At 45.6% G+C, this 22239-nt stretch overlaps 2 protein-coding genes across 2 annotated transcripts in view; both read left to right on the top strand.

Moving 5' to 3' along the window:
- The window catches only part of LOC139561660 (Fc receptor-like protein 3), a 37589-nt gene extending 30648 nt beyond the window's left edge, over positions 1-6941 (top strand). The window contains exons 13-14 of the mRNA XM_071378908.1: positions 4315-4431; positions 6799-6941. Coding sequence (XP_071235009.1) covers positions 4315-4431; positions 6799-6878 — 197 coding nt within the window. The 3' untranslated portion in view covers positions 6879-6941. The remainder of the gene's footprint in view (positions 1-4314; positions 4432-6798) is intronic.
- LOC139561664 (SLAM family member 5-like) overlaps positions 1-22239 on the top strand; it is a 96780-nt gene that overhangs the window by 13284 nt on the left and 61257 nt on the right. The window lies entirely within an intron of this gene.

Below are 22239 nucleotides of genomic sequence, written 5' to 3'. Positions count from 1 at the left end.
GTTTGGGATGAGTTGAACCGCAGAGTGAAGGACAAGCAGCCAACAAGTGCTCAGCATATGTGGGAACTCCTTCAAGACTGTTGGAAAAGCATTCCTCATGAAGCTTGATGAGAGAATGCCAAGAGTGTGCAAATCTGTTATCAAGGCAAATGGTGGCTACTTTCAAAATTCTAAAATCTATTAAGATTGTTCAACTTTTTGGGGGTTACTACATGATTCTATATGGGTTTTTTATATAGTTTTAATGTCTTCACTGTTATTCTACCATGTAGAAAATATATATATATTTTTTTAAACTACAACATGAGTAGGTGTGTCCAAACTTTTGACTGGTACTGTATGTTTGACATTACAGAGTATGTAACAAAACAAAATTTGGAAAGTCAAGTGGTGTGAATGCTTTCTGAAGGAACTGTTTCCCAGTGGGATCAACAAGACTAAATAAACCTACACTTTGGGCACTTCAACCTGCCTTGCCTCCTACAACATTATTGCATTTACAATTTCTACCAGTCCCTATTCTACATATGTTAGTAACATGTTTGACTGTTCAAACTGTGCATGCCTCTCAACACATCAAATACTTTGCACAAAGGCTGAGAAACTTTACACTGGTTTGTTATAGTTACCACAAACCAACAACCCTCCTCAAACAGAGAGGAGTTGAGTGGTTATGGTTTGATCTCTTCCTCTTTAGCAGTGAGGGGTTGTGAAGGAGGGTGGTGTGTGTGAAGTTGTCTTGTTCTACTGCGGTCAGAGAGAGACAAATAGAGATGGTTGTAGATGTCGAAACCTAGATGTTGGGCTGATGAGTAGGCCTGTACATGAAAAGGTGTGTGGGACTTTCCTTGCTTTTCAGAGAGAAGGACAATGTTATTTTATCATACAGTATACTGTAGTACACTTGTCATATTAATTTCTCATTTACATTTAATCTATCACTCTGATCACTAATTTCCTGGGTTATTCCTTTGAACAGTTGAATGCAAGAACCTTCACACACAGTTAACTTCTAAATAGCTCCTGAAACAGATCTGTAGCTTTCTAATTCTGATAAAGCTCCATTTGAGTCACAGCCACAGGAACTGTAGGCTTCCGGTCCGAAGGAAACGCTGGTGTCTTCAGTCACTTTCCAGCAGCTCAGAATGGAACACAGTTCATTTATTGGACGAGAGATTGTTTCATTTATAGAATATGAAGTATGTCATCTATGCACAATACATATGGCATCAGATGATGACTTTGTTTGGTTACACTGTGTTTAGAGAGGAATGGAGTTGATGGTCACTGCAGCTTCTAATTCGGTTGTTGCCGGTGCCTGAGAAACATTAGAAATCTATAGACATTGTGTAGTGTTTTACCAAATATATTTTTAGCTTCAATACAATTGTATAGTATTGGTCTTCTAGCTCAATTCCTGTTCTCAGTCTGTCAATGTAATTTAGTCAGTTCTCTCTGTTTTTCTCCCTCTTTAACTCTCTCTCTCTCAGTCTGTCTATTTCTCTTTTCATTCCTCTCTCTATTTCTCGTTCTCCCTCTACGTCTCTCTCTCTCTCTCTCTCTCTCTCTCTCCCTCTCTCACACACACTCTTATCTCTCTCACACACTCTTATCTCTCTCACACACTCTTATCTCTGTGTTTCAGTGCTGAGTGCATTATTCATCTGTGGACACACTCAATGTGAGTAAATCATCTGAATGTATTTTGCTGCATTTCATCACTAACCATATACAACCACACACAAGGTTCAAATAAACATTGAGTTCACTAACTGAACATTCTGAGAATTTTTTTTTTAAAGAGTCATTTGAAATAGCTACTCATGTATCCAGTCAATATCAACCTATTTTATAAGAAATAGGGAATTATTTAAGAAAAGTGCAAGGGTACCAATATAATATTCTGCTCTGCATTTTCTCAGCTCTGCCTGAAACTACACTGACTGTAGAGCCAAACCCTGTGTTCCCTGGAGAGACAGTTACTCTGACGTGTTCAGTAGGGTCTGACAGTAACTGGAGCTATCAGTGGTACAAAGACAGGAACAATAATGTAGTATCCCAGTCTGTCAGACACACTATAACAGGAGACACCCTCACCATCAGTAGAGCTGCTGAGTCTGACCAGGGTCTCTACTGGTGTCAGGGAGAGATCCAGTCCAGATCCATATCATCAATCATCAGTGATCCTGTCACTATTACCCTGAACGGTGATTTACTTTGTTGTTGTTGTTAGTGAGCGTCAGTAGAGTGGATCTTTACACTCAAACCTATTGCAATACCAACAGATTCTCAGCCGTCGACTACACTGACTTCAGACAAGGAGGACGTATTCACAGGAGACAGTGTGACACTGAGCTGTACTGTAGAGTCTTCTGGATGGAGGTTTTACTGGTACAGACACAGACCAGACTCTACACCAGTAACCACAACCTCTGAAAACTCCTACACACTCAGCTGGGTCAGTGTCTCTGATGGAGGACAGTACTGGTGCAGAGCTGAGAGAGGAGACCCAGTCTACTACACCCTGTACAGTGACCCAGTCCAGATAAACATTACTGGTGAGATTAAAACAGTTTTATGATAAATGGCTGCTATTTTACATTGATAGAAAGTGGGGAATAATATGTTGTCTGCTTACTGTATCACAACAACTGTAGCTAACTTGAAGCTATATTCATGAGAAGACCTATTGATAAATAAATACATTTAAAAATGTGCAACTGTTTTTTGAGTTAGTTGTCTGTGTGTCTGTGCAGAGAGACCTGTTGCTGTTCTGACCCTCCAACCCAACTGGACCCAGATATTCAGTGGAGAAACAGTTACTATGAGATGTGACATACAGGGAGGAGGAGACTCTGACTGGAACTACAGATGGTATAAGAATAGTCAGTTAGTGCTCCCCTTTAACACAAAGCCTGAGTACAGAATCAGTCCTGTCTACATGTCTAACAGTGGATCATATACCTGTAAGGGTGTAAAGGGCAACAAGTTCTCCAAGATCAGTGATGCTGTACAACTGACTGTGTCTGGTAAGTATTTCTAATCATGCAAACATCTCCATGGGCAACTAGAATAATTTCTTAGATTGAAAGTTTGAAACGTGTCCTCTGCCTAATCACAGATCAACCCCAACCTGTCCTGAGTATCTCTCCTCAGTGGCTGAACCCTGGAGACTCAGTGACTCTGAGCTGTGAAGTTGACAAGACGTCTAAAGGCTGGAGGTTCTCCTGGTACAGGACTGTTCCCTACAGAGCTGGATTACCCTCCCTATCAGACAAGTCTTACTCTCTACAGCCCCTATCTGACAATGTGACTAGTGAAGACTCCTACACTCTGATCCCTGCTGGTCCTACTCCCACAGGAGGATATGTGTGTAGAGCTGGGAGAGGAGACCCAGTCTATGACACACTCTACAGTGAACCTCAGTTTCTCTGGTCAGGAGGTAACTAACTGCATTGAAACATATTAAAGTCTCCCTCGTGTGTATAATATATATTATTTAACTAATGGGGTTGACTCTGTCTCTCTTTGTTTTAGATCTGCAGCCTTCAGTGTCTCTCAGAATAAGTCCCAACACAACTCAACACTTTAGATCAAAGACTCTCTCACTGAGCTGTGAGGACAAGGGGAACTCTACTGGATGGAGACTGATGAGATACACAGAGAGAGGAGTAGAGTCAGGGTGTGTCTCTAACTGGGGATCAATAACAGGGTCCACATGTACCATCAGCTACACATACACATGGCACAGTGGAGTGTTCTGGTGTGAGTCTGGATCAGGAGAGTACAGTAATGCTGTCAACATCACAGTGCCTGGTACGTCTATTGTACGACATTCACACAGAAAAAACAATAACATTTCAATGTATGATATGATGTTCAACTCTGTAAGTGAATTGCATCTCTTATAAAATACAAGTTAATAAGATATTGAGGGTGATCCTCCAGTATGCATATTTGCAGTATTATTTATATATTATGTTAAACAGCTGGTGATGTGATCCTGGAGAGCCCTGTCCATCCCATGACTGAAGGAGACTCTGTGACTCTGCGATGCAAATACTGGATAACCAGCTCAAACATCAAGGCTGATTTCTACAAAGATGGAGTACTCATCAAGAATGGGACCACAGGAGAGATGACCATCTCTGCAGTATCCAAGTCAGATGAAGGATTCTACAAATGCAAATACCCTGACAAGGGAGAATCACCAGAGAGCTGGGTGACAGTGAGAGGTGAGTGCTGTCTGTGTGAGAGAGTTACTGTGTATGTGTGTATGTTTGTGTCTCGATGGTTAAACATGTGTTTTGCTAGTCCCTCCAGGTTCTGTTGTCTCCATCTCTCTGCCCAGGCTGCTGTGTGGTCTACTGGTGGTGTCTCCCTTTCTACTGGTGTCCATTGTGCTGATGGTGAAATGCTGCAGGGCTCGAGGTGAGAACTTTCTTTCAGTGTATCTACAATCAGTTTATCCAGCTAGAGATGGCATGCTTTTATATCACTTTAAAACTAATGTGGAATGAATTGGTTCATTTCAAATGTAAATCGACAAAGTGTCCAGGGGCAGCTATTTCTGTTAAATGTCTTTTATGGAAGCTTTTCCTCACAAATAATAGTTTTCATAATGTAGCCTGGCGAAAGTAAACCCAGTACAGAACACAAACTAATTTGGAGTTGTATATTCTGTCAAAGCTCACATTTAAAAATAGGATAATGTAGGAGGGAAATCACTGCAAGTCACCATAAAGTACATTTCAGTCTAAACCACCATCTAGTAAAATAAATGTGTTAGTAAAGTGCATAAAAACAATCTGAGTACAATAAGTACAAAGTAAAATGCATAAACGGTAGTGGCTCTACTTTCTATAAAATAACAAGTAAATACAAAGACCACAATGTTGACAGTTAGAATGGACTTTCCAACATTTCAAATACCTGAGTACAAGATGTCCATAAAACAAAATGACATTGTGCATGAAAAACCAAAAAATATATTTTGTCATAAATCAATATGAATAGTTACAAACACCCTGTCCACATGATACCCTAACCCCACATGATACCCTAACCCCACATGATACCCTAACCCCACATGATACCCTAACCCCACATGATACCCTGACCCCACATGATACCCTGACCCCACATGATACCCTGACCCCACATGATACCCTAAGCCCACATGATACCCTAACCCCACATGATACCCCAACCCCACATGATACCCTAACCCTACATGATACCCTAACCCCACATGATACCCGGAGCCCACATGATACCCGGAGCCCACATGATACCCGGAGGCCACATGATACCCGGAGCCCACATGATACCCTAACCCCACATGATACCCTGACCCCACATGATACCCTGACCCCACATGATACCCTGACCCCACATGATACCCTAACCCCACATGATACCCTAGCCCCACATGATACCCGGAGCCCACATGATACCCGGAGCCCACATGATACCCTAACCCCACATGATACCCTAACCCCACATGATACCCTAACCCCACATGATACCCTAACCCCACATGATACCCTAACCCCACATGATACCCTAACCCCACATGATACCCGGAGCCCACATGATACCCGGAGCCCACATGATACCCTGACACCACATGATACCCTAACCCCACATGATACCCTAACCCCACATGATACCCTAATCCCACATGATACCCTAAGCCCACATGATACCCGGAGCCCACATGATACCCTGACCCCACATGATACCCTAACCCCACATGATACCCTGACCCCACATGATACCCTGACCCCACATGATACCCTAACCCCACATGATACCCTGACCCCACATGATGCCCTAGCCCCACATGATACCCTGACCCCACATGATACCCTAACCCCACATGATACTCTAACCCCACATGATACCCTAACCCCACATGATACCCTAACCCCACATGGAACAGTAGATCCTCATCTCACCCATACTGCACGGGGGGAAGTGTCATATCAACATATAAATTACAACTAAAAAATGAAACAAAATACAACACACTGAAGCTTTACATGAAATAAAATGTGATTCTGATAAATACGAACGCTTATGAACTCCACAACGTGGTTCTGAGAACACTGGTATTCAGCTAGCAAGAAGCAGGCTAACATGCACATCTGGCATAAAGATTACAAAACAAACTCTTATACACTGCAGATGATGCTAAATATGATATATTCCGGTACAAGAGTAAGATAAAAAAGTATTATTTACCCATCTAAAGTAATGTTGGACCCACAATGGATTTCAACAGCTCTCCAGTGTAAATGCTTGCTCTCACTCTTACACACTGCTCATGCACATTCCCATGCACACATTATTTATGGCCTCTCTTAAAGGGACAGTGCCATCTAGTGGATATTTAAGCAAAAAGGCCCGAGGGGTGTGTGGTATATTGGCAATATACCAAGGCTAAGGTCTGTTCTTAAGCACATTGCAACGAGTAGTGCCTGGATACAGCCCTTAGCCGTGGTATATTGGCCATATACCACAAACCCCAGAGGTGCCTTATTGCTCTTATAAACTGGTTGCCCACGTAATTAGAGCAGTAAAAATACATGTTTTGTCATACCCTTGGTATACAGTCTGATTTACCACAGCTGTCAGCCAGTCAGCGTTCAGGACTTGAACCACACAGTTTATAAAAATGAATACAGCTACGTGCTTTTACCACATGGCTAGAGTTACTTCTGATGGATTACAGTTTAAAGAGCAGTTTGAACAGTTTAACTCTAATGCTACTCTCCATCTGTTTTCTCCCTGTAGGTTTGTGTTCAACAGTTAAATCTCCTCCAGACCAGATACGATCTGATGATGTCATTGAACAGACTGAATCATCTGTGTGATCATAACAGTATGAACTGTAAACTGAACATCAGTTTGAATGATTTTGCCATTGATATATGATAGTGTTTACTGAGTTTAATATCAATGAATGCAATTTCACAAATGCTGAATGTTTTGCTAGTTGACATTGTTTTACTTTGGTATGTTTTCCTTTGTTATTGTTGATGGTCTTGTTTTTTTCTTGAAATATTATACTTCTCTATTTCATTTTGTTAATTAAACAAGAGTCTAGTGCCTGTTTTTGTAAATTTTACAGTATTTAAAAAAAATGGTATTTGACATTAAACCATTCTTTTTACATACAGGTGCATATATACTGTATGTTAATTTTTTCCATTTAAAATCTTGGTTTATACTTGGTTGGCCGACCTATTATAACAACTTTAACAGGTACGTTGGAACATGTATAGTTTGTTATTAACTAAATTAATGCATATTTTCATATACATATATACTGTCTATGTAAGTCTTTCAAATGTTGTATTTTTACAGTAGTTATAGGAGCTTAGATGAGTGGTCCACTATGGAAGATGAATGGAGAAGGTGTGTTGTATTTTGTAATAATTTGTATACGCCGTTGACTCGCCCTTCATTCAATTTCCTTACCGCGGCTCTCAGGGACGAATCCCTGGCCTCAGCATCGGTAATACGGCCGACAAGCGGGGCAACAAAGAGACGAATGCGCGCTACGGTCGGATATCCTCAAACGGACACCCAGTTGAGATCACGCCGGCGGTATGATAGAGCCTTTTCTGTGTTACATACTGCACATCAGTAGCCCCGGGAACCAACCTGCCTAGGGACTTTACGGAGGGATTTCTACACCCTGACCATCATCACGTGCTTGCGCAGTACTAGTGGAGACTTAAACCTCACCTCCTCTGCGTACCACAAACAAGACCAATAGCCGGGCTAAGGCAAGATCAGCTGAAAAAGATTCATTCCCGTTCAATCATGTGCTTGCCCAGTCGGCCCTCCTAGGACAAGCACGTAGGTCCCACTTTTTCAACCTCGGCAGATATCGAAGGTCCGCACTCGCATGCGGTGGCCACAGTCGCCCACATAGACGATTTGAGTGCGAATGCTCCGGTAGGCCCGCGCCACCGAATTTCTTCGCATGACCGAGCCCAGTGGGAACCTGGGCTGTCTATAGGGGTCCGCGGCACTATGCCGCGGGGCCTATGGGTTTCACCGCTCCAAGTCTCTGAACGTAGGGGGGACAAGCACACCTACAATGTGTGAGGTCCCGCACTCAGGCAAAGCCGTCGGCCTGGTAGTGTCAGCTGGTGGACAGTCCCCAACCATTCCACTACATGCTCTTTCGGAGCGTGAAGGGAGTTTCCCACCATTACATGTAGATTCCCGCCACAGGCGGACCTGCGGCCTGGAGGTACTGCCCGCTGACACAGGCCATCCCCATTTAATGTTCACTTTCGGCGGGTAGCGTTCGATTTTGACCACCTTGGCCTAGAGCTGCCCAGGCATGCGGGGAGCGCGTGATTACGTTTCATCACAGCCACCTGTGATCTGACCGGCCCGGCAGAACACTTTACCGGCCGCTCCCCATTATCCTGGGCCTCCCTCTCCCAGCCGTGACTGGGGATTCGTTCTTAGCCATCGTTCACTGATTGGCCACCCGTCTAAGGGTACAAAGATCGGGTTACGTGTTCAAGAGCTCTAATCGGTCATCGGGTTCGATGCAACAGCCGCCGCAACCTCGAGAGGCCAAAGCGTAGCTGCCACCGACTGTCATACCCTCTTCTTAGTAGACGCGTACCTTTCTAGAGGCAACTCTTGTTTGCACGCCATCGCCACCTTGAGGTAAGTGGACCATAGGTAGGGGCTGGGGGCACCGGAGACGCCCCCCTTACCTCCCTGCTGGCGCGCCAGAGGCTAACCGCCACGGTCCGACTTCATACGAAAGGGATCAGGCGGTACCACACCGGAGCACCGGAGCCCACTCCTCCCCCTCCTGCATTAGCCTTCCGTGACGATTGTATGACTCCTGACGGATGTCGCACCGGTAGGGGTTGCAGCGGCCCTACTAGAGGGTCGCTACCTTACCTCCCGGTCCTAACCCGCCACGGGCCACACCCCTGCACTGCGCTGTGTCTCTCCCTACGGGCCACCTGGATCGCCGCCGCCTCGAGCAGACTTCCACGTCCACTCTCAACGACGGCAACCACCAGTCCCCGTAGTTCAGTCCAGGCGCAGCCCCTCGTTGTGACCGATCGCCCTGCCCCAGGCGTACTATAGGATAAGGCACGGCGGTTCCCACATGTGCTAGCATGTAGACCCTTACCATGCCCTCCCATTTTCCACCTCTATGTGACAGTTTGACCGGCCCACGACCATAACCACACCTGCCAGATGTTGTAAGAATCGGGGCTGAGGGGCCCTGTTACCAGGCCCCTCTCTAATCAACTCTTCCTAACCTGCCAAGTTACGCATACCTGAAACTCGGTGTCCCTTCCCCACTGGGCCCCTGAGCCGTCACCACCCCGGGCATCCGACCACAGGTGGGTCGAGCGCACTTGCATGTGCCGACCCGCACTCAGGCAAGCCTGAGGCCAGGTACCGATTCCCATTGTTAGCCCCTGCCACCCCCCCCTACACCCCGAGGAGTGCTGAGGAAATAGCCGGACCCACGCTGGCAACCAGCCCTACCCCTGCATCGATCACCCGCAGCGACAACAACCCCGAACCCTCGCGGTCAGGTCTCCGCACCAAATTTCAGAGTTTTACCACCCCAATCGGGTTTCACACAGGTAGGGGCTGAAGGGGCCCTATAGAGGGTCCCTCCCTTACCTCACTGTGCTAACCCGGTTGGAGTGGATTTCAACGAGAGACGCTCAACTTAGCATGTTACGTCCCTATATGATTGGGAACTACTGCCGTCCTTTGTTACGCCACTGGGGTCACCTTTTTACGGGTGTCACACGGGGTAGAAGTTGGGAGGGCCCTTCCATCTACAGGCCTTCTTCGACCTTACCTCCACTTTTCTCCCCCGCCCCAGTTAGCGTGATGAGGCTGAACGCCACCTCAGATTAGCACCACAGAGTAATTCTTGAAGGAACCCCCAACGGGGGGGCGAGGCTTAATAATCCCGAATAGATCTTGTCGCCTTCCTTCTTCTCTCTGTTAGCTCTCTCTGAGGCCATATTATTTAATTCAGTCCTTAAGGGACAATGTAACGTTGGAAACCCCCACGTTGGGACCTCTCCCAGTCCGGGGCTAAAGTAGCGTAGCTGGGGAGATCCGCGAGAAGGGCCCGGCACGCGTCCAGAGTCGCCGCTGCCAACCGCCAAACCCAACCCCTCGCCGGTCCGTCTTAGGCCTGCCGCAGGACACCACCACAAAGAACCCCCACAAACGGCCCCTTGCGAGACCGCCAATGAGAGCCCCCATGATGGGCCACACGACAAACTTCCAACGGCGGCGAGAGGAGGGCGGCGGAGCAACTGCTCCCCCAGCCGCGGCTCGAGCCCAGCCACGCTTCGCACCCCAGCCCGACCGACCCAGCCCTTAGAGCCAATCCTTATCCCGAAGTTACGGATCTGACTTGCCGACTTCCCTTACATACATTGTTCTAACATGCCAGAGGCTGTATATATGAAATAAAAAGTGAGAATTTCCTACATCAACGTATTGCTTTGAAATAGAATTTGATGTAAGGGCATATTCTTTTTACTGTCTGTATTGCCGAGTTGAAACAATGCATTTGCTACTTAAATTCCTATTCATTTATAATTATGTAAGGCTCTAAATCTCTATGCACCACAGTGCAGTCAGTCGTCTGTAAACCACATTCAGATAGACTTCTACTGATATGAACCCATACAGAAGTGTTCCATGTCTGTACTATTATGATGAGATAGAGAGAGGAAGGAATAAGAGGGCAGAACCAGTAGACTGAGGGCTTATGCTGTTGCTATGTGACCAATGACCATATTAGTATCTATATTGTCTGTAAGAAATTGGAACCTCAATTTGTATGTGTACAATACTGTTGTATATTCTGTTGCCCCTTCTGTTGACAAGGCTCTTTCAGAGCTACAATCTGCCTTCTTTGCTTTGCAGAAACCCTTTGTTGAACAGAAATTGGTCCTTAATGCAGCTTAGACTAAAACCTAGAAAATGTACCTGATTATTTATGCGTATTGGATAATGCTAACATTGATTATGTCCCCTTTTATAACATTTTATTATGTCCCCGAGCATACATGGATGACATGACTACACTGACCACCACTGCAGCATGCACCAGGCGGCTACTTGCAAAACTGCAGGATAACATCAAGTGGGCCCGGATGAAAATCAAGCCAAGCAAATCTCGAAGCATCTCCATAGTCAAGGGACAGCTTAAAGATGTGAGGTTCTGCATTGGAGATGACCCGATACCAACTGTGTCTGAGCAACCCGTCAAGAGCCTGGGTAGATGGTACAACGAAAGCCTCCGAGATAAAGATCAAGTGCAGCAAGTAAGACAGGACATCGCCGACGGACTTGAGAACATCAACAAGACCCTACTGCCTGGGAGCTCAAGCTTTGGTGCCTACAGTTTGGACTTCTCCCCCGGGTAATGTGGCGACTCACCGTCTATGAGGTCCCAATAACAACAGTGGAGAAGATGGAGCGAACCATTACCTCATACGTGAAGAAATGGCTGGGTGTCCCACGATGCCTGAGTAACATCGGCCTCTATGGCAAAGGGGTCCTTGAACTACCTCTTACAAGTCTAACGGAGGAGTACAAGTGCTCTAAAGTAAGACTTCAGATGACATTGAAGGACTCCAAAGACCAGACCATTAGCAAGGCTGCACCTCCCCTACAAACTGGATGGAAATGGACATCGTCCAAGGCTGTGCAGCAAGCAACATCAGCCCTGAGACACCAAGACATTGTGGGGAATATCCAACATGGAAGAGGAGGCTTTGGCCTGGCAGCAAGCAAACCAACGTTCCATAAGGCAACAACATCTGAACGCAGGAAGCTGGTGGTCGAGGAGGTGCGCAGACAGGAGGAGACTGCAAGAAGTGCAAAGGCTGTCTCTCTTGCTAAACAAGGGCAATGGACGCGGTGGGAAGGCCTGGAGAGGAGGAAGATCAACTGGAGTGAGCTTTGGCAAATGGAGGCAAGCAACATCAGCTTCATCATAAGAGCTGTTTATGATGTGCTTCCATCACCAAAAAACCTACATCAATGGTATGGCGAGGACCCGACCTGCCCCCTCTGCCCAGCTCCAGCGACTCTCAGGCATATAATGACAGGTTGCAAGACCAGCCTCTCACAAGGCCGCTACACCTGGAGGCACAATCAGGTCCTCAAGAGCCTGGCTGTAGCACTTGAGACCAAGAGGAGTGCAACCAATTCATTACCTCCAAAAACAAGCAATCCCGTCAAAACAACAACATTCATCCGGGAGGGACAGAAAAGGCCCAAGCATCCTCCTACAAAGACAGAAACTGGACACCTAGGCATGGCCCGGGACTGGAAGATGCTTGTCGATATTGGCCAGCAACTCATTTTCCCACCTGAGATTGCTTCTACCAACCTTAGGCCAGACATGGTACTCTGGTCCCCTTCACGAAAGGCTGTGTACATCATAGAGCTCACAGTCCCGTGGGAAAACTCTGTTGAAGAGGCCTACGAGCGTAAGAAGCTGCGTTACACAGAGTTGGCAGCAGACGCAACTCAGCGTGGCTGGAATGCAAAAGTCTGGCCAGTTGAAGTGGGATGCAGAGGATTCGTGGCTTCTTCCACCATCAGGTTGCTGAAAGAACTTGGAATCCATAGACAGGCTCTGCGGCAGACCGTCAGAGCAGTTTCTCAAGCAGCTGAAAGAGGCAGCCAGTGGATCTGGATCAAACGGAAGGACCCTTGCTGGGCTATAATTTCATGACCCCCCACCCCCACCTGAGAACCCAATTCAGATCCCTCCAACTTGAGGAGGGCATATGAGGTATGCGGTCAGCTGTAGGGCTGGCTCAGGGAAGAGGACGCCCCTGCCTTGCATAGTCCCGTGGGAAATCTTAATTGGGCATGGGACACAAGCTAAGGCTTGATCACCCTTTAGCTGGCCACCTTTGATGAGGGTGTTTAGTGATTAAAGGCCGAAACACCCACTTATTCGAAGGCACACTACTGAGGATGTGTCCCAAAATTGACATCTTAACCCAGTCTAAGAAATAAACCTCCCATGCCACTCTGTCAACATCACGGCAAATCTCATGTGAGTGCATACCATCTATTGGCACAATGGACAGTTTTAACATCTCGTCCCGTGTTTTATGATTCTGATTATCTGGACTTGTCCAGTGACTGCTGTGAAAGGACAGCTGACAACATAGGAAAGTCTGTGTGACAGCTTGGAGAGACAGCTGACCGGAGGGAATAGACCCCAATGGGGCTGTAATGGGCTAGCTACCCATGTTGGCAGTCTCCGACGCTGCTTCAGTATGTTGGAGACACCCGCTAAGTGCTACTGAAAGTCAACAAAGTAACATACCCCTAGAGCCTGCGAGAGCTGGGGCGCAAGATGGCTCAACGACTGATCACACGGCTACGGACCCAGGAATGGAAACGACTACGAGTAGGAACACAGCACATGAGACAACCATAACAGCAGCAGGACACACACTTCAGGTGTGCAGCTGTGGTTGGGAGAGAGTAACATCGGCAAGGGGGTTAAGGATCCATCAAGGGAGGAAAAGGTGCTTGGTAGAGCAGAGACAGGGACCTCGCATTGACCAGTACTTCTTACGAAGCAGCCAGTCAAATCAGTCGAATGAAGCACAGCGACGGGACGCAAACCAAAGTTCGCAGAGCATCAGCACCCCTGTAACGGAGGAGGATAACACAAGCACAGAAATGCCGGTGGATGAACTCACCCAACCACAGAGACCTCTAAAAGAGGAAAAGGTCAAAGGGCACAGACCGAGTGTGAAGTGGCCCAAAGCTGTTGAAAAGAGAGAGTGGGAAACAATCAACAACGACCTGACAAAAATCTTGGAACAACAGGTAGGAACAGCAGAGAAAAAGCTTGAAAGGATGGGAGACATTATCTACCACTACGGAGAAGAGCGCTTTGGAGTAAACGAAAGGAGAAGTGGCAAGACACCACCCGCGCCAGCCAAATCTAGGAGGCAGCAAGAGATCGAGATACTTGTCAGAGAGAGAAGGCAGCTGAGAAAGCAGTGGAAGAAGGCCTCTGATGCAGAGAGAGAAGGTCTCATGCTACTCCAAGCAGACATCAAATGTCGGCTGGCAACCTTGCGAAGAGCGGAAAACTTAAGGAAACTTCGTAGGAAGAAGGAACACTCAAGAACACGGTTTCTATAAAAAAAAATTTAAGTTTGTCAAAGACCTCTTCGCAAAGGAAAAGTGCGGAATCCTAAAAACTCCAAAGCCAGAACTGGAAGAACATCTGGAAAAGGTCCACCAGGACACGAAAAGGCATGAGCAGATAATCATCCCACATGACATCCCACCTATTCAACCTCTAGAATGCAATCTGGACACTGACCCTCCAAAATGGAAGGAAGTAGAGAACGTTGTCCGACGAGCAAGAGCGGCCTCGGCTCCTGGGCCTAATGGAGTACCATATAAGCTCAACAAGAACGCCCCGGATGTTCTACGCTTTCTTTGGAGGCTCATGAGGATAGTGTGGCAGAAGGAAATAATACCAAAGGCATGGCGAAGGGCTGGTGGTGTGCTAATCCCGAAAGAGAAGGATGCGACAGACATCAGTCAATTCCGACCAATCTCCCTTCTCAACGTCGAAGGGAAGATCTTTTTCAGTACAATAGCACAGAGGCTGTCCACTTACCTGGAAAGGAACAAGTACATTGATACATCTGTACAGAAAGCAGGCATTCCTGGTTTCTCTGGTTGCCTGGAACATACTAGTATGATTTGGCACCAGATCCAAACAGCTAAGAAAGACAAGAGAGACCTCTATGTCATCTTCCTCGACCTGGCCAATGCCTTTGGCTCAGTTCCCCATGAACTCCTCTGGGAATCCTTCAACTTTTTCCACGTACCAGAACCCATCACTACACTGGTAAAGGCCTATTTCCAAGACCTGCAATTGTGTTTCACAACACCTGACTTCACAACAACATGGCAGCGCTTGGAAGTGGGCATAATGGCAGGCTGTACAATTTCACCTCTGGCCTTCACTATGGCCATGGAAGTCATCATCAGGGCATCGAGATGGGTGGTCGGCGGTGAGAGAACTAAGGAAGGGCTCCGTCTCCCACCTATCCGAGCATACATGGATGACATGACTACACTGACCACCACTGCAGCATGCACCAGGCGGCTACTTGCAAAACTGCAGGATAACATCAAGTGGGCCCGGATGAAAATCAAGCCAAGCAAATCTCGAAGCATCTCCATAGTCAAGGGACAGCTTAAAGATGTGAGGTTCTGCATTGGAGATGACCCGATACCAACTGTGTCTGAGCAACCCGTCAAGAGCCTGGGTAGATGGTACAACGAAAGCCTCCGAGATAAAGATCAAGTGCAGCAAGTAAGACAGGACATCGCCGACGGACTTGAGAACATCAACAAGACCCTACTGCCTGGGAAGCTCAAGCTTTGGTGCCTACAGTTTGGACTTCTCCCCCGGGTAATGTGGCCACTCACCGTCTATGAGGTCCCAATAACAACAGTGGAGAAGATGGAGCGAACCATTACCTCATACGTGAAGAAATGGCTGGGTGTCCCACGATGCCTGAGTAACATCGGCCTCTATGGCAAAGGGGTCCTTGAACTACCTCTTACAAGTCTAACGGAGGAGTACAAGTGCTCTAAAGTAAGACTTCAGATGACATTGAAGGACTCCAAAGACCAGACCATTAGCAAGGCTGCACCTCCCCTACAAACTGGATGGAAATGGACATCGTCCAAGGCTGTGCAGCAAGCAACATCAGCCCTGAGACACCAAGACATTGTGGGGAATATCCAGCATGGAAGAGGAGGCTTTGGCCTGGCAGCAAGCAAACCAACGTTCCATAAGGCAACAACATCTGAACGCAGGAAGCTGGTGGTCGAGGAGGTGCGCAGACAGGAGGAGACTGCAAGAAGTGCAAAGGCTGTCTCTCTTGCTAAACAAGGGCAATGGACGCGGTGGGAAGGCCTGGAGAGGAGAAAGATCAACTGGAGTGAGCTTTGGCAAATGGAGGCAAGCAACATCAGCTTCATCATAAGAGCTGTTTATGATGTGCTTCCATCACCAAAAAACCTACATCAATGGTATGGCGAGGACCCGACCTGCCCCCTCTGCCCAGCTCCAGCGACTCTCAGGCATATAATGACAGGTTGCAAGACCAGCCTCTCACAAGGCCGCTACACCTGGAGGCACAATCAGGTCCTCAAGAGCCTGGCTGCAGCACTTGAGACCAAGAGGAGTGCAACCAATTCATTACCTCCAAAAACAAGCAATCCCGTCAAAACAACAACATTCATCCGGGAGGGACAGAAAAGGCCCAAGCATCCTCCTACAAAGACAGAAACTGGACACCTAGGCATGGCCCGGGACTGGAAGATGCTTGTCGATATTGGCCAGCAACTCATTTTCCCACCTGAGATTGCTTCTACCAACCTTAGGCCAGACATGGTACTCTGGTCCCCTTCACGAAAGGCTGTGTACATCATAGAGCTCACAGTCCTGTGGGAAAACTCTGTTGAAGAGGCCTACGAGCGTAAGAAGCTGCGTTACACAGAGTTGGCAGCAGACGCAACTCAGCGTGGCTGGAATGCAAAAGTCTGGCCAGTTGAAGTGGGATGCAGAGGATTCGTGGCTTCTTCCACCATCAGGTTGCTGAAAGAACTTGGAATCCATGGACAGGCTCTGCGGCAGACCGTCAGAGCAGTTTCTCAAGCAGCTGAAAGAGGCAGCCAGTGGATCTGGATCAAACGGAAGGACCCTTGCTGGGCTATAATTTCATGACCCCCCACCCCCACCTGAGAACCCAATTCAGATCCCTCCAACTTGAGGAGGGCATATGAGGTATGCGGTCAGCTGTAGGGCTGGCTCAGGGAAGAGGACGCCCCTGCCTTGCATAGTCCCGTGGGAAATCCTAATTGGGCATGGGACACAAGCTAAGGCTTGATCACCCTTTAGCTGGCCACCTTTGATGAGGGTGTTTAGTGATTAAAGGCCGAAACACCCACTGATTCGAAGGCACACTACTGAGGATGTGTCCCAAAATTGACATCTTAACCCAGTCTAAGAAATAAACCTCCCATGCCACTCTGTCAACATCACGGCAAATCTCATGTGAGTGCATACCATCTATTGGCACAATGGACAGTTTTAACATCTCGTCCCGTGTTTTATGATTCTTATATATCAGGGTATCTGGATTGATGAAAAGCTATCTTTCAAAAGCATATTGATGAGTTAGTTAAGAAGTTAAGTTAAAATGGGATTCCATAGTAGGAATAAAGCATGCCTTTCACTAAACAGCAGAGAACAAATCATTCAGTCAACATTCATCTTGGTTTTGGACTATGTCAAAATCTACTGTATATGATTTGGTATTTGGTATTTTATTAGGATCCCCATTAGCTGTTGCAAAAGCATCAGCTTCTCTTCCTGGGATCCACACAAAACATGAAACATAATACAGAATGACATAACACAGAACATCAATAGACAAGAACAGCTCAAGGACAGAACTACATTAAAAAAAAAAATTAAAGGCACACGTAGCCTATTTCAATGCAGTACATATCAATGCATACACACCAACTATCTAGGTCAAATAGGGAAGAGGCGTTGTGCTGCGAGGTGTTGCTTTATCAGTTTTTTGAAACCAGGTTTGCTGTTTCTTTGAGCAATTTGAGATGGAAGGAAGTTCCAGGCAATAAAGGCTCTATATAATACTGTGCATTTTCTTGAATTTCTTCTGGATTTGGGGACTGTCAAAAGACCCCTGGTGGCATGTCTGGTGGGATAAGTGTGTGTGTCAGAGCTGTGTGTAAGTTGACTATGCAAACAATTTGGGATTTTCAACACATTAATGTTTCTTATAAAAAGAAAGTGATACAGTCAGTCTCTCCTCAACTCTTAGCCAAGAGAGACTGGCATGCATAGTATTTATATCAGCCCTCTCTTTACAATTAAGAAAAAGTGCCGCTGTCACGCCCTGGCCTTAGTATTCTTTGTTTTCTTTATTATTTTAGTTAGGTCAGGGTGTGACATGGGGAATGTTTGTGTTTTGTCGGTTTTGGGTGGTTATATGGTAAAGGGGGTGTTGGGTGTAGTGTATGGGTTTGTGTTGAGTGTATGTGTCTAGCTGTGTCTATGTTGGGTGTAGTTGTCTAGGAAAGTCTATGGTTGCCTGAATGGGTTCCCAATTAGAGACAGCTGATTTCTGTCTCTGATTGGGAGCCATATTTAAGGTAGCCATAGGCTTTCGTTTGATGTGGGTAATTGTCTATGTTATACGTTTGTAGCCTGTGTGTGCTCTTCGTTATTAGCTTCACGATCGTTTTCTTGTTTTGTTTAGTGTGTAAGTGTTTTTGTTTCGTTTTACCTTCGTATTCATTAAAAGGAATATGGCTTATTTTCCTACTGCTGCGTTTTGGTCCGTCAATCCTCCACACGATCGTGACAGCCGCTCTGTTCTGGGCCAGCTGCAGCTTAACTAGGTATTTCCTTGCAGCACTGGACCACACGACTGGACAATAATCAACATTAGACAAAACTAGAGCCTGCAGAACTTGCTTTTTGGAGTGTGGTGTCAAAAAAGCAGAGCATCACTTTATTACTGCTAGACCTCTCATCTTTACAACCATTGAATCTATATGTTTTGACCATGACAGTTTACAATCTAAGGTAACGCCAAGTAATTTAGTCTCCTCAACTTGTTCAACAGCCACACCATTCATTACCAGATTCAGCTGAGGTCTAGCACTTAAGGAATGATTTGTACCAAATACAATGCTCTTAGTTTTAGAGATGTTCAGGACCAGATTTGGTCAAACACAATATTTTCCAACAGTTTTCTAAGAGCTGGCAGCAAGCGTATAAAGGCTACTTTACCACTCTTGGGTAGCGGAATTTCTTTGGCGTCCCTCCAGGCCTGAGGACAAAGACTTTCCTCTAGGCTCAGATTAAAGATATGACATATAGGAGTGGCTATAGAGTCAGCTACCATCCTCAGTAGCTTTCCATCTAAGTTGTCAATGCCAGGAGGTTTGTCATTATTGATCGATAACAATAATTTTCTCACATCTCCCACACTAACTTTACAAAATTCAAACTTGCACTGCTTTTCTTTCATTATTTGTTTTTTTATGCATGAATATAATTGCTCACTGTTTGTTGTGGGCATTTCCTGCCTAAGTTTGCCCACATTGCTAATTAAATAATCATTAAAATAATTGGCAACATCAAATGTTGATGAATAAGCCATCTGATTCGATGAAAGATGTTCAATTTGTCTTTCTGCCCATAATTTAATTTAAAGTACTCCAAAGTTTTTTTTCATCATTCTTTATATCATTTATCTTGGCTTCATAATAAAGTTTCTTCTTCTTTTGTTGAGTTTAGTCACATAATTTCTCAATTTGCAGTATGTCAGCCAGTCAGATGTGTAGCCAGACTTATTAGCCACTCCTTTAGGCCCATCTCTTTCAACCATACAGTTTTTCAATTCCTCATCAATCCATGGAGCCGTAACAGTTCTAACAGTCAGTTTCTTAACAGGTGCATGTTTATCAATAACTGGAAGAAGCAATTTCATAAATTCATCAAGTGCAACGTCTGGATGCTCCTCATTAATCACATCAGACCAACACATATTTTTAACATCATCCACATAAGAATCAATGCAAAATCTTATGTATGATCTCTTAAACACTATTTTAGGCCCAGCTGTTGGAACTTTGGCTTTCCTGGATATAGCCACTATATTGTGATCACAAAACATGTGGATGCAAAATACAATACATGCACAATACATGATTGATACATGAGGATGATCTTGTTCCTGTAGTGTTTGTAAACACCCTGGTAGGTTGATTAATAACCTGAACCAGATAACAGGCACTGGTGACAGTGAGAAGCTTCCTCTTGAGCGGGCAGCTTGATGAAAACCAGTCAATATTCAGGTCCCCAAGAAAGTAGATCTCTCTGTTTACATCACATACACTATCAAGCATTTCACACATATTATTTAGATACTGACTGTTGGCACTTGGTGGCCTATTGCAACACCCCAGAAGAAAAGGCTTTAGATGAACCTGCAACCACAACACTTCAATAAGATAAGATCTTCTCTAAGCATTACAGGGATATGGCTCTGAATATATACAGCAACACATCCCCATTAGCATTTCTGTCTCTTCTTTAAATGGTATATCCTTGTATTGCTACTGTTGTATCATAAAACTAATTATCTAAGTGAGTCTCAGAAATGGCTAATATATGAATGTTATCGGATGTTAGCAAGTTATTTATTTCATGAACCTTATTTCTAAGGCTACATATATTAATATGGGCTATTTTCAGCCCTTTCCTGGGTAGCTTATCAGAGAGACATAATATGGAAAAGAGCAAACAAAGCTAGATAAAAAATATATACATTCAGCAGTCCATTAATCAATTGGTGTGTGTGTGCTGTGGGGTTGAGACTACGAACCCATAGGCTTGGCTCTCTCATCCCTTCCAGGCTTCTGGGAGGGAGGGTGGTCAATGAGCCTATCATAGCAGATGTACGCAATGTCCCCACACGCTCTGGCAGCTTTCATGGCTCGGATCAGTTCTTTCCTCTTCTGGCGCACAGCTTCAGGATAGTCCTCATCGAGGAAGATATATGTTCCTCTCAAGTTCTTCGCTCTTTCCAGAACAGCTACCTTGTCCTTGAACCTCAGGAACTTGACCACTATTGGCCTGGGTCTGTCACCTGGGCCGGTGGTGGGTTTTCCAGTCCTGTGGGCGCGTTCCATCTCAATCTTCCTGTGGTCCATCTTCAATTTCTCAGAGATAATTTCCCTCACTTTGTCCTCAGACTCCGTCCAGGTTTCATGTGGAGATTCTGCAATTCCGTCCACAACCATATTGTTCCACCTTGATTGTCCCTCGAGATAGTCTGATTTATCTGTCATTGTTATCATGGATTCACACACAGACCTGATGTCCTCTCTCAATGACTTACAGATTGCTGTCATCTTGCCGTTCTCCTGTTTCAAGTCGTCAAGCTGACCCTGGGAGAAGACCATTATTTTATTAGTAGAATCCACCAGTATTTGGACAAAACACTTGAAGCAATTTCCTTTTGTTGTAACTACTGCTGTAGGTCTCTTGTTGTTTGTTTAAAAGATCCTTCACGTGTGATAGAGAGACACCACTGTCCTCAACAATACTCCCGCCGGCTTTGGTCTTTGTCATGGTAGCTAGCAACGTATGTTATACTGTTACTCCACACAGTTCCAGACAGGGCAGGTCACATTAAAATTAAATTAAATTAAAACAACAAACAGCAGAGCTTGATTTGCAGCTAGAAAGCAGCTAGGCTAGCTGCGACGCCAAATAACTCCTCAGACCCGTCCTTGGCCGGCAGGATCACTGGAAAGAGACAAGCAGTGCCAGAAACTGATGCCAACTGCGTCACGGGATCCAAACTAAGAAGCTAGGTAGCTACCAATAACTTTCCAATATACTTTCAAACAACAAACTTTCCAAACAAACAAAACCGAGCTCTTCCTCGTCCTGCGTTCAACAGGAAGTGTTATGAATGCAGCTGCAACTGTATTGAAGCCATTGCACACAGTTTATCATAGCACACTATGCTTCATTACAGATTTAGAACACATCACTGTATTCTGTATCAGAAAGTAGGCTGGTCCTCTTAAGGCTCATAGATCAACGCACTGCTCTCTTTCTGTTTATAAAGCCCTCTTGTTCAAACTTTCACCATACCTCAGTTTATTGTTAATAAATTACAGACATACGAGTTACCAGACCCCATCACAGGAATGGCTAATTCTGGAGGTCCTGTTGATCGCTAGAAAATTAGGAAAATTTGCATTGAGTTTTTTGGGGGTCTGTGTATGGAATGATCTGCTCTCTGCACATTGATGATCTGGTGCCTCTAGGGCAGTTCATGTTTTAATGGAGGACCTCATTGTTGAGGAATGTGTCTGCTTCTTAAATTGCTTGTGGTATTGTATGTCCTTACTACGTTGTACGATTTCGTTTTGTAAATGTTGTAAATTGTGTTCATGCCGGGCTCCTTTTGAAAAGAGGCCTTGGTCTCAATGGGACTCCCTGCTAAAATAAAGGTCAAACAATAATAAGAATTGTGGTCCACCAGAATGTGGAGTAGTTACAGTTACAGGCCTGTC

This window comes from Salvelinus alpinus, chromosome 31 (genome assembly GCF_045679555.1).
Source record: "Salvelinus alpinus chromosome 31, SLU_Salpinus.1, whole genome shotgun sequence".
Classification (NCBI taxonomy): Eukaryota; Metazoa; Chordata; class Actinopteri; order Salmoniformes; family Salmonidae; genus Salvelinus; species Salvelinus alpinus.
Note: the sequence above shows the minus strand (reverse complement) of the source record. Positions and strands in the feature narration are given on the sequence as shown.